General features: G+C 61.8%; 1 protein-coding gene across 1 annotated transcript; it reads left to right on the forward strand.

The window, feature by feature from the left end:
• Nucleotides 1-8188: 8188 nt before the first annotated feature.
• On the forward strand, nt 8189-9976 carry LOC128979017 (inhibin beta C chain-like). The gene is made up of 2 exons (XM_054397083.1): nt 8189-8534; nt 9234-9976. The coding sequence occupies exons 1-2, from the start codon at nt 8189-8191 to the stop codon at nt 9974-9976; spliced, it is 1089 nt and encodes a 362-aa protein (XP_054253058.1).
• Nucleotides 9977-11534: the final 1558 nt, after the last annotated feature.

Raw genomic sequence — 11534 nt, forward strand, 5'->3', positions numbered from 1 at the left:
CAGGGGGGACAGGCAGAGGAAAAGCAAAGTCTCTGGTCAGATCCTTCTCCCTGGCCAGGCCCTTCTCCAGCCCTACAAAGCTCCAGCCTGGTTCTACACAAACCCCACTGGACTCACCCTCAGGTCATCTGCTTGCCGCTGCCGGCGGAGCCTCCATTGCCACCAGCAGGTCAAAGGAGCTGCTGCCAGCACACCACAGCTCCTGGGAGCCCCCTGCCAGCAATGCCCCAGGACCAAGGCAGGATCTCTGCTGCTGCCACAGCCAGAGCAGAGCAAGCTTGAGCAGCTCTGAGAAGCAGCTCTGAAGCAAAGCAGAGCCCAGCTGCTCGCAGGGATGTCACAGAGAGCTCTGCCAATAGCCACATGCACAGCCCCCCCCTGCTCCCATTCAGACACTTCAATGGAGCTGCCTCCGCACAGCCCAGGAAGGCTTTAAAGACACAGCAGCCAGCCCCTGCCAGGCAGCAGCTCAGATGGAAGGGGAGGGGGAGAGAAGAGGCAGCACAGCAACCAGCAGCAGCTCCCCAAGAGCGTGGAGCCTGCAGGACACCCAGCACAGGCCGAGGCAGGCTGCAGGCAGCCTCGCTTCACCCTGCTGCCTGTTGCCACCCTGCCTGCTAACAGCTTCCCTGCAGAGCTGTGGCTGAGCTGAGTGTGGCCAGCAGGGCAGGGGAGGGTCTCCTCCTCTACTCTGCCCCGGTGAGGCCATAGCTGGAGGACTGGAGCCAGTTCTGGGCTGCCCAGAGAGAAAAGGAACTGCTGGACAGAGTCCAGAGGAGGCTGAGCAGATGCTGAGGGGCTGGAGCAGCTCTGTGAGGAGCAAAGGCTGAGAGCTCTGGGGCTGAGAGCCTGGAGAAGAGCAGCCCCAGAGGGGATCTGAGCAATGCTCAGCACCCAGTCCAAGCCCCTGCCAGGGCAGGGTCACCTAGAGAGGGTCACACAGGAACACATCCAGGTAGGTCTGGAATGACTCCAGAGATGGAGACTCCACCACCTCCCTGGGCAGCCTGCTCCAGGGTTCCAGCACCCTTCAGTTCCAGAAGCTCCTCCTCAGGTCTGATGGAACTCCTGATGTTCCAGTTTGTGCCCACTGCCCCTTGTCCTGTCCCTGGGCAGCAATAAACTCAGAGCAGAGCTCTGCTGCACAGCAAGCCCTGAGAGGCAGCGAAGTGCCTGCAGCAGCTCCATGGATGGCTCAGCAGGAATCCAGCCTGGACATCCCTGCCCCTGGCTCAGAGTGACTCCCTGTGGCAGCTGAACCCAGCCAAGCTGCCAGCTGCTGCCTGGGAGGAGGTTAACAGCTCAGCAGTAGGGTCTCTCCTCTTTAACTCAGCTGCTTTGGGTTTCTTTATTCCTGGCACCTCAGCAGGCCTCTGGAGCTTCAAACTTGGGGTTCTGATCCCTGAAGAAGCTCCAAGAGCTACTTTGCAAAGGAGTCAGCAGTGGGACAGAGGAGCTCAGGTCCAGGAGCAGTGCTCCAGCACTGCCTGTCTCTGCCAAGGGTCTTTGCTCCACACAGAGCCTTCAAACCTCCACAAAACCCACTGAGAACCACCTCCTGCTGAGGAGCATCTGCTGCACTTCAGCCTGGCCTCAGGAAGGACAACTGCTGGTACCTCTGCTCCAGAGCCCTGCAGGGGCAAGCTCAGCACTGAAAGAGGAAGGAACTTTAGGTGCTGGCAGAATATCTTCAGCAAGAACAGGCTGCTCAGGGAGGCTGTGGCTGCTCCCTCCCTGGGGGTGTTCAGGGCCAGGCTGGATGAGGCCTGGAGCAACCTGGGCTGGTGGGAGGTGTCCCTGCCCCTGGCAGGGGCTTGGAGCTGGGGGTCCCTTGCAACCCAACCCCTTCCATGAACCTATGACTCTAGCAAGATGCTCAGGACCCCCTGGTGAGCCCCCAGTGTCAGCTCTTAGCTGTGAGATGGAAGCAGAAGCAAAGCAGCTCCAGAAGCTGAGCCTCCAGCCTGGTCTCTAGCAGAGACTCCTGGCAGATGGCACAGCAGGGACAGGTTCCCAGGGAGACATTCAGCCCTAGGACACCAAGGCCCAGCTGGAGCTCTCCAAACCCACAGACTGACAGAATGGCTTGGAAGGGACCTTCAAGATCATCCAGGGGCAGGGACACCTCCCACTGGCCCAGGCTGCTCAAGGCTGCAGGCAGCACCCTGTGAGCCAGAGGATTTCCTAAGCTGCAGCCTTCTCCTTAGGTAGGGACACAGCAAATCCTGGGCTGGAGGAGGAGGAGGAGGAGAAAGAGTGAGTCAGCCCTGGCAGCAGGCTGGACAAAGGCCTGGGGAGGGGGCTGCAGCCTCTCACTCTCCATTCACTGAGCTCTGCTGTGAGAGCTGCATGCAGCAGAAGTAGGTCAGTGGAAGCAGGGCAGAGGAAATGCAGAGCTCCAGGTCCTGTCTGTGCTGCCAGCTTGTGCCCAACACAGAGCACAGAGACCAGAGCCACCCCCAGCCAGGGCAGACATGGACCAGAGGAGAGGGCACAGCAGAGGGCTGCAAAGGTACTGAGGGCACTGAAACATCTCTGGTGAGGAAAGGCTGAGAGCTGGGGCTGGGTAGCTGGAGAAGAGCAGCCTGAGCAGGGGCTCAGCACTGCTGGTCAATTCCTCAAGGGTGGGGGGCAGCAGGATGCGGCCAGGCTTGTGTCAGTGGTGCCCAGGGACAGGACAAGGGCAGCCCCAGCAGAAGGGGCAGGGGAGGAAGTAAAGTTCAATACTTGTGGCACCAAGTGGGGTGGCACCGGCGGGGTGGCACCGGTGGCTGACCAAGGAGCTCTGAGTCAGCCTCAGCCATGCCCACAGCCTCTGCTGCTGTCCTCTCCCTGGCACGTGCCTGTGTGCTCACGTGTGGAGGTGTCTCTGTGCCAGGCTGGCTCCAGGCAGGGAGCAAGAGTTTGGATTTCTTTTTTTTTTTTTTTTTTTCCAAAGGGCCTTCCAGTGAAACGTGGCTGAGCTGAGGCTGTGCTGGCATAGCAACCACCCCCCCCCACACCCCCTGTCTGCCCCAGCAGGGAGGGCATCAAACATAGCTCTGAATGAGCCTGCACCATTGAACCACCCAACGGGCTGGGCTGGAAGGGACCTTCCAGCTCAGCCAGTGCCAACCCCCTGCCATGGGCAGGGACACCTCCCACCAGCACAGCTTGCTCAAGACCTCATCCAGCCTGGCCTTGAACACCTCCAGGGAGGAGGCAGCCACAGCCTCCCAGGGCAGCCTGTGCCAGTCTCTCCCCACCCTCACTCTCAGCAGTTTCTTCCTCCTCTCCAGTCTCACCCTCCCCTCTCCCAGCTCAAAGCCATTGCCCTCATCCTGGCACTCCCAGCCCCTGTCAGAGTCCATCCTCAGCTTTCTTGTAGCCTCCTTCACCCCCTCCAAAGGAAGACCACCAGGATTTGCCATGAACCAAATCTGTCAATGGCTCAGGACAGACATGTGGGCAGTGAGGAGCAGGGGGGGAACCCTAAGCAGGCTCCATTCAGCTCCAGAGCCTGATAAATAATTCAGGAGCAGAAATGCTGCAATCCAGAGTGCAGCACAGCTCAAAAATAGAGCAGGAACAGTGCCAGGGGAGTGGAGGGATGGGAGAGGAGCTGGCAGGTGGCATGGAGCACAGCACGTGTGGCACCAGGCTGGGCAGCTCCAGGAGGCTTCAGCAACCCAGCTCTAGGTTCTGCTGCCAGCAGATCCCAGCATGGTGAGGCTGGAAGGGAGCTCTGAGCTCACCTGGGAGGGACCTTTGGAGCTCACCCAGTCCAACCTCCCAGCTCCAGCAGGGCACCCACAGCAGCTTGCCCAGAGGCACAATGGCCAGGGGGGGTTGGAAGCTCTCCAGAGGAGACTCCAGCATGCCCAAAGCCTCCAAAAGAGGCCAGCTCCTGAGACACAGCCAAGCCCTTCTCTAATGCAGAGGTTCCTGTGTCTAAGCTCAGCTGAGGAGAAGCCAGGAGCTCAAGGATGGCAAAGCAAGAGAAATGGTCAAACTTCATTAAAAAAACCCAACAAACCACAGGAGAGCTGCTCTGAGGAGGCTGCAGCTGCCCACACTCGATCAGCAGCACCAAAATTCACCGGGAGGCAGCGGTGACTCAGCCTGCAGCACCCAGAGCTCGCCTGTGCTCCCCATCCAGCAGGCAGCCAGGCTGGGGACGGAGCCAGACATGCGCCCGGCAGGGGAATCCCGGCGCCGCCAGAGGCAGCCACAGCCCTGCCCCCAGCCCTGCCCACACCGGCATGGCGATGCTGCGGGCAGGGAGCAGGGCCTGGGGGCTTCCAGCGCTCACAAAGCCAACTGGGCAGTGGGGAGGCCACAGCTGGAATCCTGGGGTCGCTTCTGGGACACTCACTCCAAGGAGGACCTTGAGGGTCTGGAGCAGGGGCAGAGAAAGGCAACGAAGCTGGGGAAGGGTCTGGAGAGCAGGGCTGGGGAGGAGCAGCTGAGGGAGCTGGGGGGGTTGAGGCTGGAGAAGAGGAGGCTGAGGGGAGACCTTCTGGATCTCTGCAGCTGTCTAAAGGGGGCTGGAGCCAGGTGGGGTTGGGCTGTTCTCCCCAGGATCAGGTGATAGAAGGAGAGGAAACAGCATGAAACGGTGCCAGGGGAGGGCTAGGCTGGACAAGAGGAACAAATTCTGACCTGCAGGCTGCCCAGAGGGGTGGGAGCTGCCCCATGCCTGGAGCCATCCCAGGGCAGGTTCTGTGGGGCTTAGAGCAGCCTGCTCCAGCTGGGAATGTCCCTGCTGAGTGCAGGGGGAGGGGTGGGTGAGATGATCCTTTGAAAGGTCCTCCCAGCCCAAACCAGGCTGGGACTCTCCAAGAATTGAAACCCCAAAACAGAGCTCAGACTGGAGCCAGTCCTACAAGAAGAATTTGGTTTTTTTTTTTAATGATGATTATTTTCTTAACTGGAGGATTTCTCCCCCTTGCACTCTGAAGTGGAGGGGGGTTAGAAATAGCAGCACTGGCAGGGGGTTAAATTTAGCAGCACAAATGGCATCACTGCTAAAAGGGGAGCTGGGAGCATCTGTGCTGTGAGGAGAGGATCCTGTGTCACAGGCAGCACCAGGAGCCACTCTGAAGTAACCACAGAGAGCCAGGTCCCAGCTCTCAAAGGAGATGGTGAGGGGATCAAGGGACAAAATTCTCCACCAGTACCAAGGACAGGAAACCAGGTGGGGGTTGGTCTCTTCTGCCAAGGAATGAGAGACAGGACAAGAGGAAATGGCCTCAAGTTGCCCCAGGGGAGGTTTAGGTTGGATATCAGAAGGAAGTTCTTCACTCTCAAAGCCTGGCACAGGTTTTCCATTTGATTGAATCACCACCCCAGGAGGGGTTTGAGGGCTTGAGCAACCTGGGCTAGTGGAGGGATGTGATTACCCACGGCACAGTTCAGCTGAGATACAAAACTGGGAACCCATTTCCAGAGCAAAATTCAAGGTGAGGTCTAGAAGGGATCTGTCCAACCACATCCTGCCCACCACATCTGCAGGCTGTGCTGGAGGAGCTGGCTGCAGCCAGGCACCACCCTGCAGGGAACAGCCAGCCCCAGGTGTGAGGGAAGCAGGACCCAGAGAGAAGAGAGGCAAAGACTTTACCAACAAGTTCAGGCTCTCTGTGGGCTAACAAAGAGGCTGAAGAACAGTTGCTCATTTAAGGAACAACTGACAATAAGAGAGAGCAGAAAACCCTCAGGGTCTGTAAATCACCCTCAGTGATTATGAGCTGCCTAGAGCCTTGCCCACTGGCACAGGCCTAACCCAGACCTGTGGTGCCCTTCTGAGAGGCAAACATCCTCCTCCAGGAGGGTTCCAAATGACAAAAGGATCACCAAGTCCCTTCCAAAACCAGAGGGCAGTGGAGCAGCCCAGGCCTGGGCTCAGCCCATCACAAAAGGCCAGAAGCAACAATGGAATGAAGCAGAGGTTGCCAGCAGGGAGAGATAATGTGGATAGAATTCTGAAGGAAAAAAAAGGGGTTGAAGATTCAGAGTGAGTGGCAGAGAGGTCAGGTCCCACACACTGCACCAGGAGCTCAGCAGACAGCCTCTGTCAGACCACTCCAGGCACAGCAGAGGAAAACTTGAAGTAATACCATGGTACCTGTGAAACCTGCTGCCAGATCACTGCCCTGGCAGGAGTCAGAAGCAGCTCTGGCACTCAGGCAGGCAGCTCCGACATCCACATGTGCCCAAAACAGCCTTTTGACCACGAAACTGTACCACAAGGCAGAGAGCACTGAGTAACAAACCAACCCTTCCATCTGCCTTGCCAGTGGCCTCCACAGGCCTCTGACATCCCTGCTGCACTCCAAGCAGGCCAGGAGCCTCCCAGCTCCACAGCATCTCCACTCTGCTGGTGGCACACAGCAGGGGCCACAAGTCAGCAACACTTCCAGGAAAGTGTTTCAAAGCAAAGACATCGTCTGGGAGGGCATCAGAAAAGCCTCATCGCGCTTCCCAGGCACAGGAATGGAGGCCTGGCCACCCAGGACGCGAGGTCTCCTCTTCCACCTGTTGCTCCTCTTCCTCCTCAGCCTCCTGCCAGCGCCGCACCGCTCGCAGAAAGCAGGGAGCAAGGCACAAGCTCGGCCGCTCTCGGCTCGCACCGGGCTGCCCCTTGCACGCGGCGCACCCATGTGCTCCGTGAACCCACCGAGGCAAGCGGGCAGCTGCCAGCTCCCCCGCGCACCGACACCGCTGCGGAGATGGCGGAGACCCGGCGGGCCCCTGCCCGAGAGGCAGCCCGGGAGTCAGACGCGGCCTCCGGGCGCTCCCTGCAGACCCGCTAGCCAGGGCGGCGGGAGCCCGAGGGACACTCCAGAGCCAGGGCCGCGGCCCCTGCCCCCGGGGAGGAGGAAAGGACCGGGGACGCGGGGAGGACACCGCAGGCCGGTTCCCCGTGTGCTGCCCGTCGCTTCCCGGCTTGGGGACACCGCCGACTGCCCTGACGGCCCCGAGCCCCAGGCCCAGCCCGCCCTGTCCGGGCCCCTGCCCTCTGCCCCGTCGCCGCGCACACCCGAGCCCCCGGCGGCGCGCACTTACCGGGCCGGGCCGGGCCGGGCCCTGCGCCGCGGGGCCGCCGCCGCCGCCACCACCCCGGGCCGGGCCTGGGCCAGCGCGGGCCACCCGGGCGGGGCGGCGGAGACGGCGGGAGGGCGGGGGGACAGGACGGGGGAGGGGGGGCAGGGGGGACAGTCGGAACGGGGAGAAAAGGGAAAAGAAACAGAAAAAAAAAAAAAAAAAAGGGAAAGAGGCGGCGGCCCCTCCCCCGCGGCCGTGCGAGCTGCGTCACCGCGCCGTGCGTTCTACGTCATCACCCCGCGCCCGCCGCGCGACGCGTTGTCGTGGCAACCGGCGGGACGCGGCGCCGGCCCCCGGACACTGGCGGGAGTCGACAGCGCCCCCTGACGCGGCGGAGGCCGCAGAGAGGAATGGCAGTCGGGGTCGCGGAGCCAGCCGAGGCACTGCCCTCGGGGGCGGGGTCCCAGCGCCACTCTCCGCCCACTCCCGCTGTGGCCCCGCCCCTAGCGAGCAACCTTGGGGGTCTCCCCCTCTCCCGGTGGTCTCGCGTCTCAGCGTTCCTCCCGCTGAGGGTCTCCTTATTCAGATGGTCTCCGTTTCCCGGGGGTGTCTCACGTCTGCCGGGGGTGCCCCTTTCCCTATGGTCCCCCTCTCCGGGGGGCTTTCCGTCTCCCGAGGGTCTCTTCTCCAGAGGGTCTCCTTGTCCCGGGGGTCTCCCTCTCCCGGTGGTCCCATCGACCCCTAAGGGGAGCCCCAACACTGCGCCGTGGGCACCCACCGCCCAGCCCCCTGCCATCTGCCTGGGCATCCCGAGCCGGGGCAGGCTTCCTTAGCCGGGGCGCATCCCCCCTATAGCCCCGGGCTCAGCACCCCCGCCCAGGCCGAAACGCACCCTCCCGGCTCCACCTTAACCCGGGACGAGCGGAGCGGCAGCTGCCCCGTGCCGAGAGAGGCTGCTGCGGGCTCCCAGGGCAGTTTATCTCGCCCGGGATCAGCCAATATTTGCGGTCACGTCAGGGGAACCAGCCCTTCCCCGCTGCCTGCTCCCCCGAGCCTGGCTCTGCCACACCCGCTGCTCTCCCGGCCCCATTTGGGCTCATCGGGCAGTTGGAGGAACTCTGTCTGCTGAGACCCTTCCTCAAGCTGTCACCTCCTGGCGCCAGCGATGACAGCCACTGTGGCTTTCCTGCTCCTGAGCCTTCTGAGGATGGCCGCTGCCAAGGGAACGCGGTGCCCAGCCTGTGGGCTGGCAGCCCTGGCACCCAGCACGCAGCGGGACGTGCTGCTGGCGCTGGCCAAGCAGAGCATCCTCTCCAAGCTTGGCTTGCCGGACAGGCCCAACACCACCCAGCCCATGCCCCGGGGGGCCCTGCTGACTGCTCTCCACAGGCTGCGTGCGCAGCACACGGACACGGCTGAACCCCCAGGGGCACCCCGGGGTGGCAGCAGCCCACGCCTGCGTCCCGGGAGGGGTCTACAGCAATACGAGATCCTGAGCTTTGCCGAATCAGGTGGGTACAGACCCCACACCCCGTGGGCATGGTGGGGTGGGCATGGAGGGAAGGAAGGTCTTGCCTGAGAGATTTCTTCCTCTGCAGATGTGGTTCAAAAGCTCTGCACAAGGGGTATCAGGGTCCTGCAGGCAGTGCCAGGCTGTGCACTGGGCCAGTGGGCACGGTGCTGCTGGAAGGACTGGAAATTAGAGGGTCCAAATCCAGAACCTCTGCACCCACATCCTGAGCTGAACCCAGCAGCCAGCCATGGGCAAGGGAAACACTGCTGGTGTCACAGAGCCGTAGGGAGGTCTCCCAGAACCATTTGGGCTGGGAAAGCTCAGCTCCTCCAGTCCAACCTGAGTCTAACTCTGCCAAGGCTGGGGCTAGCCCTTGGCCCTTCCAGTGAAGAAGTTTCTTCTGATGTCCAGCCTAAACCTGCCCTGGGGCAACGTGAGGCCATTTCCTCTTGTCCTGTGCCTTGTTCTTTACAGAAGAACCCAAGTCCCACCTGGCTCCAGTGTCCTGTCAGGGAGTCGTGGAGCAGCATAAGAAGGAGCAGCAGTGGGGCCCCTCAGCACCTCTGTGTCCTGTGCTCGGCTCCTTGCTTTGACTGCACTTCCCCTTCGCTCTGGCTCAGTGCCCCCCAGCTGCGGGAGCACCCCCACACCTCCTCCTCCCTTCACCTCTTGACTCTGCTTTCTGTTCTGTGCCCAGGGTCCTCCACCTCCCGCAGTGTCCTCCTGCATTTCCGCTTCACCCGGGACCTGTCCGGGAGCACCGAGATCCTCCGGGCCACCCTCTACCTCTTCTGGGCAGTGCCCGGCCCCGGGACTCATCCTGTCACCATCAGGCTCTTGCAGCCAGACCCGGCGGGGCTGAACACGACGGTGACCGGCGAGAGCCGGCTGGAGGTGCAGAGGAGCGGCTGGACCTCACTAGACGTGGGTCAAGCTGTCCAGCAGCTCTTTGGCCACGGCAGTCAGAGGCTGACCGTGGAGCTGGAGGTGCCGGAGGCCCGGGGGTCTCCCCTGCTGGCTGACCACAGCGGCTCTCGCTGGCCATTTGTGGCAGCCCAGGCTCGGGTCAGGACACCGCACCGCGTCCGGCGGCGCAGCATCGACTGCAGCGGCGACTCCCGGACGTGCTGCCGCAAGGACTTCTTCGTGGACTTCAAGGAGATCGGCTGGGAGGATTGGATCATCCATCCCGAGGGCTATCACATGAACTACTGCGCGGGGCTCTGCCCCCGGCACATGGCTGCCGCCCCCGGCCTCGCCGCCTCCTTCCACACCGCCGTCCTCAACCTCATCAAAGCCTCCAACGCAGAGGCCGCCGCCGACTCCTGCTGCGTCCCGACCCAGCGCCGCCCGCTCTCGCTGCTCTACTACGACAGGGACGGCAACATCGTCAAGACCGACATCCCCGACATGATCGTGGATGCCTGCGGCTGTACTTGAGCTGCCCGAGGAGGGGGAGGGCAGGACCTGTGCTGCCTGATGTTCCCCTCCTCCCGGACCCTCCCCTGGGAGATTGGAACTTGCCGAGGTGTTTCTCCTCCTGAGGCTGAAGCATCAAGGGTGCTGCTGATCTGCAAGTCCTCTCCTTCCTCACCTCCCACAGGGCTCTTTTCCCCCTTTAGATCTGCCCTCTCTGCCTCTGCCAGCTCCTGATGGACACCAGACCTGCAAGGACCCTGCTGAGCACAACTCCCTGGAGGGCTTGGGGCAGCCCCAGCTCACTCTGCTGCTGGTCCCAGCCCAAGGCCATGGTGCAGCCCTCAACATGAACATGTTCCTCAGGTCCCAGCAGCAGCTCTCTGGGGCTGCTGGCAGGGAGGGAAGCTGAGAAGGTGCTGGGGGATGGCCGGAGGGAAAAGGACCATCCATGGAACCCTGATCAGCAGGACATCAGGCTGGGGGGGGTGAGGAATGGGAAACTGATCCCAGGGGGAGGAAAGTGTCTCCCTTTGCTGGTGTTCAATAAAAGACTCCCAGCTGTGGTGCGTTCATGAGTGGGTGTGCACGAGTGGGGGTGCACTTGTGCCCTGCCACAAGCCAGCAGGTCTTGCCCTCTCCCCAAGGTGCAAGGTGGTGGATGTGCCCTGGCACAGACAGTCCCAGGGTGGCACAGCATGGACCCACTCTGCCACATGCAGTCCTCCTCTAGCCAACACCTTGGCTCTAGACCCTGGGCATTGAGGTTTGGCATCCAGCACCAGGATGCACCTTGCCCAAGGCCTGCCGGGCTGCTGGTTCCCACTGCTCTTGTGCTCTCTGCCCCTCAGCTGCCTTTCCAGGGGTGGTGCAGAACCCCTGACTTATCTCAACCAGATCCTGGGCATGGTATGGGAGCCCCTGGACTCAGGGTCCTTGTGATTCCCACCAGGAAAGCTTTGGCTGGGCCACATTTCCCATCCCACTCAAACCATCTTTGGCCATTCTTGTCCAACGTGGAGACAAAATCAAGCAATTTCCCCCCTTTTGGAGAGGATGGAGGCTGCCAGGCAAGAGCTCCAAGGTCGTGGTGCCCAGCAGAGCCCCATGCCAGCTCCCTCACTGGGCAGCAACCTCTTGGCACATCTCTGGCCCATGGCCCAGAGCAGCTGCTCCCCTCGCTGCCCCTCGCCAGGCTGGCTGGCAGCAGAGTGGAACACGTTGGTGCTGTGAGAGCTGGGGGCAAAGAGCAACTGTGACACAGCAGCCTCCTTGCGTAATCCCATGTCAGGGTTTCTCTACCTGTGAGGGCTGGGGAGGCAGGGAGAGGGTTCTGGGGGTGGGAGGTTCGTGAGGGGAGCTGCTGGATGATCCTCCGAGGTGCATGCAGCTGGCTGGGGTGGAAGTGGGACAGCATGATGAGATCCAACCTTCCAGCCTTGGTGCTGGCAGGACCTGGACCTGAAGGGTTCCCTCTGACCCAGCTGCTGCACAGGCAGGGTGGAAGACTTGGGGATCAGTGAGCCTTGGGGATCAATGAGCCTTAGGGATCAATGAGACCTGGGGATCAATATTGTCTGGG

The sequence above is a fragment of the Indicator indicator genome, chromosome 41, assembly GCF_027791375.1.
Source record: "Indicator indicator isolate 239-I01 chromosome 41, UM_Iind_1.1, whole genome shotgun sequence".
NCBI classification, from domain to species: domain Eukaryota; kingdom Metazoa; phylum Chordata; class Aves; order Piciformes; family Indicatoridae; genus Indicator; species Indicator indicator.